Source organism: Triturus cristatus, chromosome 3_2, assembly GCF_964204655.1.
Source record: "Triturus cristatus chromosome 3_2, aTriCri1.1, whole genome shotgun sequence".
NCBI classification, from domain to species: domain Eukaryota; kingdom Metazoa; phylum Chordata; class Amphibia; order Caudata; family Salamandridae; genus Triturus; species Triturus cristatus.
In genome coordinates this window covers 367,154,127-367,173,669 of record NC_140584.1, presented here as the reverse complement: position 1 = coordinate 367,173,669, position 19,543 = coordinate 367,154,127, and the positions used below count along the sequence as shown (strand labels likewise).

Genomic DNA, 19,543 nt, shown 5'->3' with positions numbered 1-19,543 from the left:
GGGTAAAGAGGGGAAATCGTATGCAATAAAGTATGTTGTCACAGACACTCCCCCACATGGTCTTCACCACCTGCAGCATACTGTTTCCACAAATTCCTGAATGTCTGATTGCCACCTTCTCCATGGATTTGAAAGGTTGACTGAATCTTTTTATGGGGTGGATGTTTTCTTAAGAACTGGAGACTTTAAACAGTGGATCCTGTTTGGACAGATATGAACTAGAATATCTGAGTCGCAGGTACTCCAGCAGCCACAGCAAAATCCCTTTAAAGAAGAGGAATGTGTCTTGTTTGGAACAATAGGAACACATAGGTGGATGGGGCTTTAATGATTGCAGGACTTCCCATTCTATAAATTTAGAAAAAAACACTGGCACCTAGAAGGACTTTTTGTCAATATATATTTATTTGAGGATATTTGTTTGAATTAAGTAAACATTTCCAAACAATTAAATTTCCAGAAATTCAGAGCAAATAAATCTCAAATGTGCATTGGCATCTAGTGCGGCAGACAGGAAAAACATTTACTGGGCGTTCTACATCCGGCACGTCACAAAATAGATGCTTTATGAATATATAAATTTGAAAAGCATTATTTACATGTTTTTGCAGCAGGAGAATTGCAGCATATTCTACTTGGCCCATTTCCTTTAATAATAGTTACAGGATAAAGAGAATGGAACACCAATGACATAGTAGACAACAGGTTTGACAGAAAGTGCAACCAAAGTGGTCAAAACCTTATGTGTGGTTAAATTGGAAGGTTTAGGTTTTCTACGGCCCTGTGCCAACTTCACTTCCAGGTACTGTTCCAATCAGTCTTATAGCTGAGTCGTGTCAGGGTACAATGTTAGGAGAAAGTATTGAAAGGTCTTACAGGATACATAATATACATAATTTCTCCTGTTCCCTCGACTTAGAGTTGCATTGCCCTACTCTACCTAAGTCTATGCAGAAAGGAGCCGCAGCCATGCCAGCAGCATGCGGCTTTTGAGAGTTCCTTCCGACTCTTGCTGTCTGACCACGGGAAGGGTGGATTCGGGGAATTATGTCTTGCCATTTTGTAGTGAACGGCGGTGGAGACAGACGTTCCTTGCAGCTGATGTCACTGTGGTGAAGAAATGCTGTAGCTACTGCCTGTCTACAGCATAACATATCAAGTTAGTCTGAAAATGTAGCTAGTCTACTAATTCAGTCTTCAGGGTCTATTGAGCAGTGCAGCAACTGTCTAAAGAATAATAATCCCAGACGCATGAGCCGATTTAAAGTTTTGCTTAGGGACAGGTGACAAACTCCATTAATTTTCTGCTAAATTTTTCTCTAAAAGGATGTTTTTCATCACCAGGGGAAGAGATGTTTCTCACTAGTTTCCTTCAAAACAATGCACAGATCCTTCATGCTCTAAATTTCCCCATTTGTTTGGATGCTTTATATTGCCTTTTTTCTGATCCCAATTGTTTCAAAGTCTATTATTTCAATAAATTAAATTCTCTGACATCAACCTCTTAAATTATATTATGAAATAATCCCTTAGAATTATGGTCCCTTCTTGACTTTCAATTCAGGTGAAATTTCCAAGACACCAGTTCTGTGTTCTGGTCACATTTACAATGTGCTTGATTTTTGTGGTCATCTTGGTACCAGAAGCCTTGGATGGCAGTATAGGTCTTTAACACACAGCTACCACGACTAATGTTTATATGCCTGTCTCTTTCTCACACACAAACACAAACATATGAATATACCGTTGATCATTGAATTTTATTAATGGAAAAAAAAGTGTAAATTTCCCCCTTTTTCCTCTATCCCTACTTAGAATCTTGAAGAATATTTTCAATCTCTCGATATTAAATATGGGTAATTTCTTGACCTTGTATGTATGACAGTGCACTTTACGAATGCGGAGGGAGGGGGAGGGAAGCTAATTAAGCCTTCTGTTGTCACATTTGCCCTTTGATAAATCAAAAATATTGAAAGCCAGAGTAGATTTTGCCTAATAAATTGTAACAATGTTGTGTTCCTTTAGTAGCGAAAGTGCAAGTATCTGAAAACCAAAAGTATCAGGATTCATATTTTAAATCCCAGTGCCCAACTAATGCACATTTCTGTGAATATGTGAGAGCAATTTTAGGTTTACTTCTGAATTTTCTGGACAATGTCTTGTTAAAGGCTTTTAAAAAAAATATTTTGGATATATTGTTCGTTCATTTCCCTGTTGATTTAGTTTTTTTTTCAGGGGGTTTGGACAAAACTGTGAAGACTGGATGATCGACCATGGCCTGGTGCAAGAGTCAGAGCAACAGTAAATATTTCCCAAAATCAACTGGGAAAAGGGATCTCATATTTGGAAAAACAGGGCCAGAGAAAACTCTGTTTGCATAAAGGAAGAGACTAATTGCATTTTGAGAGGACCATCAAGAAAGAAAAGTGACATAATATTTGGAAAGAGAAAACAGGTAAAGAAGCAGAATTATTTTAATGGAACCTCGACTATAATCTTGCAATTTCATTAACATACCAGTTTATGGGTACGCATTTGGGGTGAAATATTTGGTTTTACTCTTTAACCCTTGTTAAACATAATTATTCCATACATAAGCACACTGTATTACATACTTGCCACTTCAACTCCCTTCTACTTCCACTGACTGCTACTTGCATTTTAATTAATATTTGCAATTTATCATTCTTAGAGCATATTCTGGATGCATGTCTCCATGACTGTACTTGAATTTACTATTGTACAATCAATTGACAGAAACTCATGAACCTTCCCAATGTTTTATAGTTCGACTACACCTATGTGAGTTTTGCCACGGCTACCTAGCAAGGTGTTTGTATGCACGCGCGTCCATGTCTGCGCACCCACGTGTAATAATATTTCCTACAGCCTCTTAGACTTTCCTGCATAGTGAACCATAAAAGTTTTTAGTTAATTTATCAAAGCTCGTCACAAAATGGAGGAAAGGGCAATCTTAAATATGGGATCAGAATTTAGAAAACAGGTTTACAGCATCAGTATGTCAGTGCAGAATTCACAGACAGTGAGACTAATGTTTGAATGCACATTACCAAGTCTTTTAGTCCATAAATGCGAGAGCCATTAAACTGTGGCTGTAGATGCATTTGTGTAAGGAGTTATTAAATCTCTGAGTGAAATTTCAAGTCGTATTCATGAATTCACGTCCATGTACTCAACTTATCTAATCACGGACCCTCCAGCATTTCTGCGTGTTGGAGAGATTCACAGTTTGTGAGGACAATGGATCAGTAAATATTTTATGATATAGCAATTGGATCTGAGTGTAGACAGGTAATATCTTGCTTAATTAATTAGGTGATGGATATTGGCAAACATGGTAAAGTTAAATCTGGCCAAGCCTGATGTGTTGCTGACCATTTGTGGTATATGCCAATCTGGCCTCCTGCCATGGGTGATTGCCACAGACCTGTAGGGGAGCCAAAAATCTGAGGGCTGTCCACAGATTAAATATTGCCCATGAAGACGCAGGTTGTCAGTGTGTGCTTCACCTGCTCTTTCATCTAAACACAAGCAGGATTTTGGATTTCTGTAACCGCGGTCACTGCCGTAGTAGACCCAACTTGTCTTGACTACTATCTACCTAGCCCATCACAAAGAGACGTTGGCCCACTTACAACAGGTGTAGAATGCGACAGATAGACTGACGGGAGTACTTTGAAGGTTTGTTGTGACTGTCAAGTTGAGAGGTTTACAGTGGCTTGTGTTAAAGGACATAGTTTGATTACAATCTCTTGTTTCAGTGAATACAGCCATCTTGGCACTTTCTCTAGCTTTTCTGACTTTAGTGACAGCAAAATTGAAGAGATCTCACCCTCTACGTTCACTAAGGGCTCTTAGTTGTTGGCTGTGATTACTCTGTTGCAACCTCCAAGGTGTGGAACTCTTTGTTGACACATCTTTGGCTAGAGGCGCTACAACTTCTATTTTAGATAGTCCTAAAACATGCCTTTTAATCTTACCAGGTGCTCTTTATAATGTGAACACCTTATGTTTCCATTCTCTTGGCACTACGAGGATGAGTTGCTAGAGTGCTTTACAAAACAAATTAACATTACATAACAATTTAAAAATATCACAGACTACAAACAAAAATGTATTGGACCAGAGAGTTTTTTTGGGTTGTGGAAAGAGAGGGTGAGATACATTACATGGGGATTTCCAAAGGTATTTCAGTTTGGAGTAAGTTGCATATCTAATGTAACCGGTGTTCATTTAGACTAGTATTGCCATAAAGTAGTAAAGATCTATTTCTGACGTTTGACACTCATTGCATAGAGGCTTTCTAAAGAAGCAGTTGACATGCCTTCTATAAAGCTATAACACATGGCAGTGCATACTGAATTAAACATATTTCTAAAGAATGCTGTGATTGTATTAGCCAATCAAGATGGCTAAGAATGCAGGCAATAACTACTGCTTTGCAAGTTTAGTTAAAGTGTGGGGCAGGGACATCAAGAAGAGAGGGCCACTTGAAGTATGTGTTTTCCTGTGGTCGTGAAATTTAATGATTGGGTGCTAATGGAGTGATTGCCAACATGCGGTCATATTGTAACTCTTGCTAAGTGTTCTTTCCTACATTGCGCACCCTCAGTCTACCCGTTTTGAGGAGCATGAAACTGAGCATGAATAAAAGGTTGAATGGTCCCTGAGGCTGAATGAACATTTGACTTGAGTTCTCATGTGAAGTGAACTGTGGCATTCACGGAGATGCAACTTCGAACGGAAAAAAGTAGGAAAATATCAACTACAGATGAGCTGGAAAGGACCACAAGCCAACCTTGAGTCACCCAAAATACACTTCCACCTAACAGTGGCTTAACATACAGCACACAAGTACGTGGCAGTGGGAAGAGACATCAGGTCTGAGGTAAGGGATCTGTGCCTGTCTTATGCAGTTCTCATGCAGGACTGCCACATAGGATATTGAGCCTACCTAGTTACAGAGTTGAATTCCAATACTTAGCCAAGAGATAACATTTTTATCAGACTCGCTTATAAATTGCTTTATCCACAATACATCATAAAACAGTCTTTCAAAGACCACATTGTTGGATCGCCTTTCAGATGAGCCTGTTCTACTCCTGTATTAGCCACGTTTGAACAAATGATCACCCTGTGCCGTACTGTAGATTTGACCTCTAAAGTCTAAATCAATCTTTCCTTCTTGTTGTCCTCCTTGCTTCATATTATGGGCATCAAGGCATTGCAGCCAAGGGCATGATAACGTCTGCCCCGAACGGCACTTTAGACTTTCCCCATTGCTCTCTTGGAGGTAACAACATTGTGTCACCTTCAAAAAGGAATAAACAATTTGTAAATAGGATCCCTATACTGAAGGACGTCACTCACCATGGGATTACATAGAAAATGAGAATTGTACTAAGGTGAGCTGGCATCCTCAGAATCCACTAATCAAATTTCCATTTCTCCTTGACATTGACCCATGCCAATCAAAGGTTTACCACAAGCTAGGAAAACTGATCAGTACTTCTAAAATATTATGCATAACTCTTCTTTACACAATAGTTGAGCCTTACTGCATAGTAGTTACGTACTGGTTATGTAAAAAAGTAAAAAGAAACTGTTTGTTAGAGTAACATGCAGGATTTTTCTTTTTGGAATTTGCTTCAACCTATACCATTTCCCCTCCTGCCGTATTCGATCTTCGTCCCAGGACTAATCCACTGAGCTCTTTCCTGTTCACTTACACCTACTCTGCATTTTCTCAGGCTAGTGGTCAGTTGTGATTCTAGATATTTTTTTAAAGCCAGTTTAAGACCTTTGGGGAACTCTTCCGGCTCAGATCATCTTTTTTGGTGTTTCCAGTATTCATGGACTTACAGGTTCACAAAGGCACAACAGTACTGGACATGTGGCTTATTTACAGTTCTCATTCTCAGTGGATTACTTCATGAGGGACGAGATTCAGATAAACATGAACAAGGATCAAGCAGGAATAAAATGAAATGTTCCACCATAGACAGTGACTCACACTTAGTTTTAACGATTTAAAAGTAAGTATACTTATTTTTTAAGATCTGATTATCCAACATTATTCATAAACCCAACGCATTTCTAGTAGCTTCAGTACCTGTGTTTAGGCTTAGGGAATGTAGTCTGATAGGATATTTGCAAGTATTAGAGAAAAGGCATTTTCTTTAGCAAATTGTGTGATCTTGGTCAAGTCACCTTATTTGATTCAGTTTTCAGAGGGTGCTGTACTATAAAATCCCTTAAATCAACTTCCATAAACACATTAAGTCAAACAAGCGTAAAATAAACACTTTTAGAATGAATGCTTCCCGTGGAATAGAGATCATGTATGCATTCGGTGTAACTTCTTTATCAAAAGTATATTTGGACTAAATTTGAGTTTTGCCACTCACATATGTCCAAAGATCTTGCAAATAAAAACTTTTAGGACTGAATTCACCTTTTCTGATTATAGATCTGGTTATTAAAAATAAAAGGAAGTTATTTATTTATTTATTTAAGAGTCTTATATTGCGCTGGCCAGACCCGAAGGTATCAGAGCGCTTTACAACATTGATCATGATGCAAATGAACATACATTGTTACAATAAACAGCATTGATAAATCACCCAACGCTGTTTGCTTTTCATATGAGTAATAGGGTGGAGTAATGGCGTATAGAAGAGTGTCAATCTTCAGCTAAGTTCAACGCTGCTACTGCTAGGAACAGTGGTATGTGGGTTCTGTGGTAAACGTCTTGGTAGAACTCTCAGTTAGGAGGCTGAAATTTCAAAGTTTGAAACTCTGGACCTCCAGCTAAAATTTGTGAGGTCTTGTATATTACATTTAAAGCATGGTGGCAGTATTGGGATACTATTAAAAAGAGGCTGTTTTCAAAGAGGATAACAAGCATTGGCAATGCCAATAGGTCTGGCTTTAAAGGAATGTTGCATGGTAACGTGAAACATTACAAGAAAATAGAATAGGAATGGATATGTATTTGAATGGAAACAAAGAACTATAGAATAATATTGGTCTAGGTTAAAGTGTCAGGTGACAGTTGCACTTTCAAGCCAGGCATAGACATCTATGTAGGGAAATAACTGCCCTCCTCCCATCTGTGCTAGTGTCATAGAAAAACACCATAAATTATCTAGTTATCTAAGGCACCATAATAGCATTACAATATCATGTCTATGTCCCTGAAATGTCAAGCTCTAGCATCTGAATACATAAATAAAATGACCACAGCTGTAAGGAGCGCAAGCACTTTTTTTGGAAGCAACAACTTCTGCCCAATCTAAACGTGCACTCATGTCTCCCAACATGAGAGCGAAGTCAAAGCTCCTCTGTAGTGATGCTCACACATTGTCTGGCAACAGCTGCTTTGTCAAGCCAGACCATTAAAAGAGGGGTAGACATTCAGCCTTGGGTTAGAAACATTCAGCCTTCAAGAACAGGGTTCTCGAAAATGCAGGTCCCACTTGGATGGGATGGGATGCAAAAGAATAGGTCAAACATGGGAAGAAGAGCTTTGAAAAAAGGTGTCTCCTGTACGTGCACATCCAGAGGATCTGCTTCTTGTGTTCTGATTTTGAGATGTTAGATTAAAGTCTTTCAAAAATGTCCCTTCTCTAAGGTAAGATCAGGTCTTCTGTTTATGTGTGTAAGTGATTAAATGAACGAAGGATCACAGAGAACGACAGGAGTCGCAGGAAACATACATGGTGCACACTGTGGGCTGAATCGCTGCAAGAGACTAATGCGGTGGGTTTAGTCAGTGTGTCAAATTTTAAGGATCGTTAGGGGGAGTTAACTTCTGTAAATCAAAATGATCGCAGAGGTAAATAAAAAACACATACTCTGAACATAAAATGTGAATACATTCCAGGATATAACATCTTTAAAACTCCTCATGCATCTATTTGGTCTACACAGCATCCCTCCTTCCATTTGGCATCCTAGATGTGCTGGAAAGCAGACAGTCGGGAGCTGAGGATAACCATGGTCGCACAGATAATAAGCTTGAAGAGTGAGGCTCTGTTCAGCTGGGTGGCTCCATTTAAGTGCACATTGCCATCCAGCATCATGCAGCACGTGGTGGCTGTGGCATTACAGCACTCTTGGTAGCATCCACCTGAGGTGGCACCGCTGCAGCTTGGCATACTGGCGCTGACTTTGCAACCGGTGCTACACCCCGCAGAGTAGGACATTGTGGCTCCTGAGAATGTTTTCTTTAACTGTAGGAAGAAATAAGAGTAAGTTATACAGCTTAATAGAACAATGGATAATACATGTGAAAAAAATAACTACATATCATCAAGTTATCCAATCCCTGCCAATAGGAAGTTATAATTTACAACTGAGATTTCAAAAGAGAAATTAGGATGCATTTCTCATAACTCTAGCTGTGATGTGTGATGAGCAAAAGTAACTGATAGCAGTTTAGAATGGTTTGGAAGTAATATCATTCTTTGAGGGTACATAATTGTTTATATACCTTTACTTTGGATACCTCCCAGAAGATATTCTGTAAAATGAAATTCTTCCAGGCGTATAATCTTCATTATTCCACTTCCAAGTCATCCTTACTCTATAGGGATGAGTCTTCAGAGGTAGACAAACCCTTTTGCCCCAAAGTAAAATAAGAATATATCCCTTATAATTTATAAGAATCACATTTCCTATATTTCTTTTTAGTTGAACATACCACATTCCTCTGAATATGCATTGCTCGAGCACTTTCTTTTGTTAAATGGCAAATTTCAGATTGATTGTTCAAAAGGTACAGTGGATTGCAGGGCAGTGGTAGACAGGACTCTGATGAACAACTCTTGCTAGTGGATGATTACATTAAAGCTATTACCACCTCATCCATCTTCATCATCACAGTCTTTATTCTATGAGGAGAACATAGAAACAAAAACAGTGAACTAAACTATTTAAAAGTCGACAGTAAATGATAGTTTGGAGCTGGCAATGTTAAAACTGGCATTGTGTGCCACCTGTCTCAAACAGAGACCAATCAGAGCAGGAGGAAGGCTGTGGCAGAGCTTATTTATTGGTCAGTGGTGGGACAGAGCTATTTGTTTGAAGCACATTTTGACAGTGACACTGGTTTTAGCGTGTTGTGCCTATTTGTCTACTAGGCTTGCTGGGGACTGTGCAGGACAGGTCTCGGTCATGTTGGGCTGCAGCTGTGTTGAAGGGAATGGCTAGGAGGAGTTAAGTGAGTAATTAAGTTTAATAGAGTAATTATTATATAGAAATATTTTTTAGTGCAACTCGAAACAAAATTCCTCATACCCGTTTTAAGAAATTGGATTATTTGTTGAAAGGGTCGGAACCCATTTCAAAGAATAATCATAATCCTTGTCATGTTGAAACGCAAACGTCGCTAAATAAACCTGTTCTGAACACAAACCAGTCAGGCTGAGCTTAGAGGCAATGTGTAATGTATTTATGCAGTGCTCACACAGTAATAAAGTGAAAACACCACACAAGAAGAATCCAATCAGTAGAACTGGAGTTATGAGTTTTTAACGTTCTAGGTACAATTAGTGCCAATTGCAGGTATCTGGTCACTCCAGACTAGGACAAAGGCACGATCTCAGGCCAGCTGCAATGGAGCACGGGCCAGACACAGGGCCACATCCGTCTCTCTTGAGGTTTTACCTTCTGACTTCAAATCAGTGTCTGTGTGGCTTTGCTTTACTGAGCACTGGGTTGCTCGGCGTCAAATTCATTGAAGCTTTTAGTTGCGAGGTGATGCAGGTCTCTGTGTCAGATTCAGTGAGTCTTTCAGCTGTGCGGTGAGGCTCTGCGGGAATCTGCATCACTCAGCATCTGATCTGGTTGAACCATCTGCGAGGAGCAGCACAACTTTACGGGGCTTTGTGTTGCTTCGCATCAGATCGGGTGTAGCTTTCACTCAACATCAGTGCAGCATGGCTCTGTGGGGGTCTGCATTGCTTGCCGTCAGATCTGGCGAAGTCCTCTATGAGAATCTGTGGGGCTTTGCTTTGCTTCACATTGGATCCAGTGAAACCTTCAGTTAGGCAGGGAAGTGCACTTTGACTCCAGCCAAGGATACATGACCTTGAGGAAAGCAATTGGGGGTCAGATCTCTCTCCCACAGAAACCCACAGTGAGGACCAGGTCAGGTGCATGTGAGTCTGGGTAGCTAGAATGCAGGAAAATACTCTGGAAGCTTGCTGTGTCCTGTAGTTCATACAGGACATCAGCCAACTGACCCTTGGAGTCACTTCTGGGGCCCTGGGTTCAAAGCAATCAGGTCCAGTCTTCCTTTTTCAGACAGAAGGGCAGTCCTTCTTCCGAATCTTCTCAATCCCAGGAGTGTTCTGATTTTAGGTGTGGAGGATGCCACTTTAATACCTAATGCCAGCCTGTGGGTGGGGAACGCCCCTTTGTCTATCACTTAAACTGGTTCTGGTCAGTTCTTCTCTTTCCTGGGTTTGACTCCAGTTTGCGTCATGAAACAAATGGCAGGCAGACCCAGGTGTGAGCTACATATGCCAGTGGCAGGGTAGGCTTCTTCTGAAGTCAGGACGAGATGGGTACAGCCCCCAGGATACTCTATGAAGTGTAATGAGACCCTTACCTCTTCACTCCCACACCCTTTTGTCTACTGTCTAAGAGGAATACACATCACACTCCAGGAGGGTAATTAACAGTGATGTGACAATGGACACTTGCAGAAAGGAACATACCAATTTTCTAAAAGTGGCATTTCCAAAATAGTTATTTTAGTTTGGACTTTGCCACTAAAGAAGTTTTAAAATTACAATGAAAATGAGTGGAAGAAGTATTTTTCTAGCTGTTTACAGCTGAACCAGTCGTTCCATGGTAGTGGATCGACTGGCTTCCCCATAGTATTTCCTGGGGAACTCAGTATTTCCACCACCATGGTCTGACTGGCACAGATATCCTTTAGGGCAGTGACAGGGACCCCATCCACTGTGATCTGGTGGAATTGAGAACTCCCACCCTCAGGCATCACCATGTTAAGCCTCTGGGTCCATCTCCCAACTAAGGAACACTAGGGCATACTCTACCCTCTGCTCCCGGGGATTACCTCCCCCTAAGGACACCTTGGCAACCTTTGAGGAGTACCCCTCTGTGGGTGATTTCCTGGGACAGACAGGGTCCCCCTCTTGTGCCCTAACTTGAGACAGTCAAAGCACTTGGGACAGTCAAAGCTCATGAGTGGAAAAGAGCACCTAGGGCTTCCCCCCTAGTCTCAGTAGTGGCATAGTAACCCTTTCTCCCCACACTATTTGACCCCTCCTTGGGACTTGTCTGTTTAACCTGGGACCTTCCCCTCACTCTGCTGTGAGGGGCTTGAACCACCCTACTTGGGTTCACTCTCCGGTACCTTATTTGACACTCTTGGTGACACTATGTCACAATTTTTCTGGGTTGTTTAACATATAGTAATTTGCATGTAATATACGTTCTGTGTGATTTTCATTTTATAGTTAATCATAGTCATCTGCAACCATCCCCCCATTCAAAATAGAAATTATGTCATGGATCTTTTGGAAGTTTTGCAATTGCCTGCTGAAATAACTGTAGTAAAATGTGCAGCACACAAATACGGGTGTGTTTTTGTGACGGCTGGCAACTGCTTTGCAGACGAGATGGGCAGATACTGCGCTCTTGGGTCTTGCACATTGAATGGAGATCATTCTAATGATTCTGAAAATGATGTTGCTTCAAGCCTCTTGTTGACTGTTGCTGATATGAGGGAAGAGATCAAGAGTTTGCAGAAGCAAGTCTCAGAGAGTGAACAGGAGGAGTAGGTCAGAGCAGGCTGGGTGAAGAATCAGGATGAGATCTGCATGTCGACAGATGGAAGATCTGTGCTGCTAGTTGCAACGTTGTCTGCTATAGCTAAGCATTTTCATGACCCAACCCATATATGGAGAGATGCAATGGTGCATCGTTTTAAGACACACTGGCTCATTCCCCAGTTTCGTCTCATTGCTGAGAATCTGCGTCACCGATATGTGACCTGCAACCAGTTAAATGCTTGTAGAACTGTAGCGATGATCAGTCACCCCAGGGAGACCAGGTGGTCTTTTCAATCTCTTGCAAATTAATTTTGTTCAAATGCCTGTAAGTGAGGCGCTGTTCTACATTTTCGTAGTGGTGTCTCATTGAGGCCAAGCTGTTATTGAGGGAATTGATCCCTCGTTTTGGCCTAATGATTTCTTTGGAGTCAGATCGTGGGGCTCATTTTAATGAGATTATGCATATGCTGTGTGTAGCCTTGCCAGTGGAGAGACTTCATTGTAGTTATCGGCCTGAATCATCAGGTTTTGTTGAACATGTCCACGGGATATTAAAGACCTGACTTGATAAAGTGCGTGTGTCCACATCACTTAAATGGCTGAATGCCCTTCCCTCTGTGCTGATGAGTCTTCAAAGCACTCCTTATCAGAGGATTAGAGGACAGCATGAAATCCTCAGGGGGAGAGTAAAGAGACTTTTTACTCTGCCTGCAGCTGTGTTTGTGAATTTTACAGATTATAAGGTTCTCGACTACTGCAAGGGACTGACTGATGTGGTGTGTTCTGTCTCTCATCAGGCTGAGGCGGCAACGCCTCTTCCAAGCCAAGAATAATATCATGATCTAACCCAGGAGGTTGGGTCCTGGTGAAGAAACAGGTCAATAAAGATTGTCTGGAGGCCTCCTGGTGTGGCCTGTATCAAGTCATTCTTATGACAAACACTGCTGTGAACTGTGGAGGCCTTCCAAACTGGGTACATGCTTCTCACAAGAGTCAGACAAGCTGGGGAGAGGTAATGACCACAGCCACTGATTTGCAGAGCCAAGCTCCAGGTCACCCCAAATGACCATAGGGGGAGAAGAGTGTGCCCAAGCATCTCAAAGTAAACCTGAGACAAGTATTGACCCTGTGGTGAATGAGCAAAGGGTAAACACAGTGAACCAAGCTGAAGAGACTATGAATGATAACTCTGAGCCTGAAGAAGGGCCACGCAATGGAGGCAGAGGGAGGCTGAAAAGAGAAAGGTGGCTAAGGAAGGGGAAAAGACTGAGAGCTGTTGTGTCAGAGGCACGTATCCCAGAGATTACCAATGAATAAACTGAGATAAGTGAGAAAAGTGAACATGATGTTGAACAGCCAGTGATAAGGAGATCAAAGAGTACTTGGGTTCCTAGCCGAAGGTACTTGGCTCCTGAGTGGACATACTTTGATAAAAGTAGGCCTGATCCGGGAAGATAGGAGACTGAGGATCAACAAAATGAGCTTTAAAATCCTCTGTGAACAGGGCGACCACAGTGAAGATTGACTGATTTTTTACTCAAATTCAAGTGAACCATTACAAATAAACTGAAACCTGTCTGAAACTTATGAAACATCTTAGGGCTCAGGCTCTATTAGAAGAGGAGGGTTGTCATTTTAAAAGAAGCTTATGTAGGAGGTAGGGGTATCTTCTGAAGATGATCAAACATATATACTCATCCTTGAACTAATCAATGTTTTGCCAATTTGACTGTAGTAGGCTACAAATAGAAATTTACTTTGCTTTTGATTCTTGTGTTCCTTGAAGTGGGGCATCCAATAAACCACGATGACTAATTCACCAAACAAATGTTGGATGATAGTAATTGCATTGGCAATTGTCTTTGTCTTTCTCATGATCTGCCTCTTAGTGTGTCTGAATTTTTCTACTGAGCATGCTTCCACTATAGCTAAACCTAAATTCAACTCACCTAAATGAACAGTATAGAAATAACATGGAAAAGGGGATGGCTCCCAAGGGAACTGTACTAACAATGTTTTCTTGAACTTCTTGTATGAGTACTCTAGAGTTATGTATATGCATGTTTCTTATATCTGCACTTATCTGCCTGCATCTACTGCAGACAGAGTGACTTATCGCTACTTACCATCCACATACCCTTTGTCTTGCTGTATAATGCTAAGTCTTCGTTATCATCAGGGTTGCTTTGAACATTATAGGTAGAATTTTTATTTAGTTCTTGAGCAGGTGCCTATTTACGGACATTTAATTCCTCATTATGATGCTAGGTATATAGAAATGGTATGGCATTTCTGTAGATCTTCAACAAAGATTGATGTTTCCTGTGCTTAGAGAGAAAGTATGATATGTAAGATGAATAAGGCCGAGAAGCATTTTATTGAGGAGTTGCAAGATGGAAGGTTAAACGTTGAATTTAAGGGAAAGAAACAACCTCAGTGTGAGTGAGATAATGAAGAAGAGAAATTAAAGGATGCTAGGATAAACCTAAAGTTGAGTTTAAATTGGCAGAAACAAGTAAAGCTTTGTTTTATTATCAAAAAGGAAGAGATTACAAATCCTCAGATGATGGGTCGGAGTGAATGCATGCAGAAATTTGAAGTTCTGGGAGTACATGTGTTTAGTGGAAGGGATCCTGTCATTCCTGGAGTTTATTTGTATGTGAGAATAATACTTACTTTCAGCTTCCTGCAAATCTGTACTATGATTCCTTCCATCTGAGTAATTTTGAATGACCTGAAGATCAGAAAACTATTTTCACTAGTCGACCGACTTGCCAGCAATGCAGCTGGTGTTCTGACTGCCATAAATACAGAATTAGTGGTGGCTATTAGAGCAATGGAATAGGATTGCTTTGGATATCATACTTGCAAAAGAGGGTGGAGTTTGCTGCATGTTACGTGTCCAGCAGCGCTGCACGTATGTGCCTTACAATAGCAAAGAAATGAATAATCTTGCTACTAACATATCTGGAATTTCAAATGATTACAAGGAGTTGGAAGCAACAAGTGCCTGGGAGGCAACTGAGAAAGGTTTTTCTGCAATTGGTAGACAGTTTAGCGGCATTGGTAGTGGACTTATAGGATCTATTTTGACACCCATATTGGTTATTGCTATTTTAGCTATTTTTTGTTTCTTTGTATCAGGTGGATTAGAATGATGACTGGAAGAAGGGGATCAAGGTGTAAGGGAAGAGAACTGGTGACAATGTAAATTGGGAGAAAACAAAAGCGAGAAGAAGTGGAGCTTGAGGAGGTGTATAGTCATCTTTATTATGATCTGAAATATTTAGGTGGAGTCTAGATGGGTGCAGTAGAAGTCAACAACTGGCAGTTGAAAATCAGTAATGAGGGGATTTATGAATGTTTTGTGTGATGATTCTCTGAGTCATCAGAGGGCGGGGAATTAGTGATGCTCTGTCACTATTATTCTGGATTGGTTAACTAATTTTCCTGTTATATATACATTTACTCAGTGTACGATTTTCATGTTATAGTTAACCATAGTCAAACTGTGTTCATGTTAAATTAGTCATGGTTGATGTAGTGCCAAAGGCACTCCCATGTATTTGGATCAGGTGATGAACTTTGACTACCATTGTTTTAATTGACTTTAGGTGTTTTCTTGAATGTATGACATTATGTTTTCTGCACTTGCATGGATTTATGATTTCTTTTCTGTCTCCTTGTAGCTTAAGAGAGGGAGTGTTTGCTTTTTACAGCTGTTCCTGGGAACAGAAAATGTGGGATGTGCGTTTGAATGCATGAGAGAGAAAGGTGTGGAATGTATCTCTCTGACTTGCATTGTACTGTTATATGCAGTGGTAGAGATTGAATAGGGCAGGTGATAGGCTGGAACCTTGTGGTACCCCTTGTTGTAGCGGCACAGAGTTTGAGAGGAAACTGGAGAGTCTGACCTGTTGGAATCAGTTCGCTAGGTAGTACTGGAACCATGCTAAAACAGTGGCTTTGATCCCCATACTTCTAGGATTGTGAGAAGGGATGTATGGTTGACTGTGTCGTGAGATGAGGATAGATCTAGGAGAATTAGAAGACCGGAGTTGCCGTTGTCCGTTATGCAAAGAGCATAATCAATTATTTGCTGCATCATGGTTGAGTTGCTGCAGCCGAACTGAAGCCAGACTGGTGAGCATCAAAGAGGATATTTTACTTTATGAACATTTCAAGTTGGTATTCTCACAATTTGGCTAGGAGTGGGAGGTTGGAGATAGGGCAGAAGTTGGTGAGGGTGTTGGGCATATAACTGGTTGAGTAAGCAGAGAAGTGACTTGGGCCAATTTCAGGTAATGTTATGTTATAGAGATATCGAAAGCCCCGAGCGGCCCCGAAATATGGCTTTCCAGTGCTGGCTTACTACCACATCAACACACAATAGAACAAAAAAGAAAAGACCTATGCTGCAAACAGCCTCGCCTTTAACTGCTTTTCAAAACATAGATGATTTAGCGTCTTCGGTAGCTGTAACGGCAGATTATTCCATAACACCGGGTCAATTGCTCTAAAGGAGTGACCTCCCAGTCCTACTCTTTTGGTTCAATGAACAAGAGACAAATTTAAGTCTGCAGAGCAGAGGTATATACAGATGCACAAGGGAAGTCAAACTAGGAGCTCCCTTCTTGTTCACAATTCGATGAGCTATGCACAAAGCTTTATATTGAGTGAGTGTCTCCGTCGGAAGCCAGTGAAGTTTGCAGAGCAGTTTGGAGACAGAGCAGAATTTCAGAAGCTGGGAAGAAGTCTTACAGCCATATTTTGGCCTATCTGCAGGCTGTTTGTTATAGATCTCTTGGTAACCAAATAAAGAATGTTACAGTAGTCCAGTCATGAGATGATTAAAGACTGTAAAATAGTTTGCCGGACCTGGGGATGGAAAAAACAAATCATCGATTTCAGGCTTCTGAGAGTACCGAAACACATGACTGCAAGTACCTTGACTTGTGGCTCAAATGAGAGGGTTCAATGGAGCCACGGGCAGGCAGTATTTCCTGGGACGAGCGAGATGCTTTGATGAATTTTTGACTATAAGCGCTCCTCCCCTCCCGTGTAGAAGCTCATGGGGTCCAATTAGGCAACCGAAAAAATTGTTAATTAAGAAATGCACATTCATTCGGTTAAGAAAATTACCAAGTAGGTATCGAATGAATGAATTGCACATTGTTTGTATGCTAATTTAGAACACCCAATAGGTAAACGGCACTAGGCAATAGTCAGAATTGTAACAGGGATTAATACACTAGGTCCTGAAGAGAATCATAGGGGTAGGCTTCGAAACATGTCGATCTGCGAGGGAACTGCTCATTAAAGCTCTTTTCCCTCCTCTTTGCCCATTTTTTATTAATACCAGCTATAGTGAGCATTAAAGTTTAGTTTCTCCATAAAGCCAGGTATTTTTGAATTCACTCATTCCTGACTCTTCCACTCTTGCACCAAGCACATAACTTCACTTCACTTAAAAGTGCTCCCACGTATCCATCGGTCGTACAACGCCCCATCCCCCAGCGGGAAGAACCTGATGATGAAGCATGCCACCAAGGGACCTTTTGGTGGGTGAGGGTTATTTTAAGAAAACATAGTGTTTCACCCATGCCAGTAACCAAACAGTGTGCTTGGGCTTAGTCACCTCTTTGGAAGGTTAGCACTTTATTTTGTAGACTTAGAGTGAACTCTTTTTGCTTTTCAAATGAGTGTGTGTCATCACAACAGACACCCAGATTTTTTATAGCATATTTTGGCTTGGGAGGAGACCCTAACACCTTCGGCCACCAATGATCTCCCCAAATTTGAGCATGATTCCCCAGCAGAAGAATTTCTGCTTTATTAGCATTCAACTTCAAGCAATTAGAGTGCAACCACCCTGCAACGGCGGTCATACAATTCTGAAAGTTGACAGCGTCCTCCATTGAATCCATTGACAAAGAGAAGATCAGCTGGGTATCATCCGCACACAAGACCAGAGACATCCCAAAAGATTTCACTACATCTGGCAATGGCCTGACATAGATGCTAAAGAGGTTGCGACTTAGGGCGGAGTCTTGTGGGACAGAGTGCTCCAAAGCTCTTTGAGAGGATGCGAAAGTGGGGATATCATTTGGAAAGATTGATCCCTTAGGAAGGAGACAACACAAGCCCAGGCCTTGTCACACAACCTAATCTCGTGCAGACACCGTAGTAGCACCTTGTGAGACACCCTATTGAAGGCAGCACTTAAGTTCAAATGAATGAATGCAGTTGAGCCACCTTCATCTGCAGCACGATACATAGCCTCAGTTACCATAAGAAGAGCAGATTCTACTGTGGGAGGGTCCAAACCCATTCTGCGATGAGTCTAAAAATAGATTCTTCTCTAAGAAGGCTATCGGAAGATTGCTTACAGGTTGTTCCACTACCTTTGTCAGAAACCATAGGAAAGAATTTGGTGAGTAATTTTTGTGCTGGTCAGCGTCAAGAGAGGAATTCTTCAAAAGATGGATAACTAAGGTGTGTTTCCATGCCATGGGCACCAGCGCCAAGAATAGAGGGAGATTGGGTATTTTTAGAAGGGTGGCCGTAACAATCTCCTGTAATTTAAGTATAAGCTTAGGTTGGATTGGGTCATCTGGAGAACCCATCTTAACTTGTCTCATCAGGGAGGTGAAAGAGGTGCAGTCCAATGGAGCTAGCTCCTTCAAGTCATCCCCCGGTAATATAGAGCCCATCCTTGATGTTGGGCCATCATCCTCTGACCTGCAAGGAGCAGCAAAGTGTATGCAGATGTCATAACAAAATGGTCCATGTTGGGTTTGGCCCTTTTTGCAGGGTTATCCCTGAACTTTTTGCCTTCCTACTAGCCTTTTTTCTGACATGGTGTTGGTAGTTCTCGGACTCTGGGCACTTTAGCACTGCTGTCCAGTGTAAAGGGAGTGTGCTCTCTGTGGTAAACATGGTAAGATTGGTCTACACCTGTTTGACATATTTAATTTACCTGTCAGTCCCTTGTAAAGTTGTATTTCAGATACCCAAGGCCAGTAAATTAAATGCTACTGGTGGGCTTACAGTGCTGACTGCGCCACCCACCAAAGTAGCCTTTCAAACCTGTTTCAGGCCTCTGCCATTGCAGGGCCTGTGCACGCAGTGTTACTGCCGCAGTGATGTGACACCTAAAGTGTGTGCCACGTCTGTGACCCCCCCTTTTACTGCATGTCAGTCACCCCTAAGATAGGCCCTAGCTAGCCCTATGGGCAAGGTGCATTGTAGGTGAAAGGTAGGACATGTACCTTAAGTGTGTGGCATGTCCTGGTAGTGACAAACAGCCATGTTGGTTTCTCACTGCTGTGAGGCTGCCCTCTCATACAAAATGCATTGGGGATTCCCTGATAAGTGTTTCAGTGGAAATTCCTGTTATGAGAGGTACAGCGTAGTCAAGTTTGATATGTTTGGAATAGTAATAATAAATGTTGTGCAATGGTGTGCCCTGATTTATCATCACTATTTTAGAAATGCCACTTTTAGAAGTTGGCATTTCTGTGTGCTATGTGTCTGCTGCCTGATGTGTATTGTGTGTCTGGCTCTGGAGTGACAGGGGCCGGTGAGGTGTGTGGCTCCAAGGTGGGCAGGGTGAGTCAGCGCTAGGCTGAATTGGAGATCTGCATTTGGAGTAGTGGGAGGAGTAGTCCCCTGACCCTGAATAGGTCTGTGCTTGCCTGGGTGAATGCTGGCTC

General features: G+C 41.5%; 1 protein-coding gene across 1 annotated transcript in view; it reads right to left on the bottom strand.

Annotated features, from left to right (window-relative positions):
• Positions 1 to 463: 463 nt before the first annotated feature.
• LOC146857388 (uncharacterized) overlaps positions 464 to 19,543 on the bottom strand; it is a 301,879-nt gene continuing 282,799 nt past the window's right edge. The window contains exon 9 of the mRNA XM_085647874.1: positions 464 to 8,255. Within this exon, the coding sequence (XP_085504000.1) occupies positions 7,977 to 8,255 (279 nt within the window). The 3' untranslated portion in view covers positions 464 to 7,976. The remainder of the gene's footprint in view (positions 8,256 to 19,543) is intronic.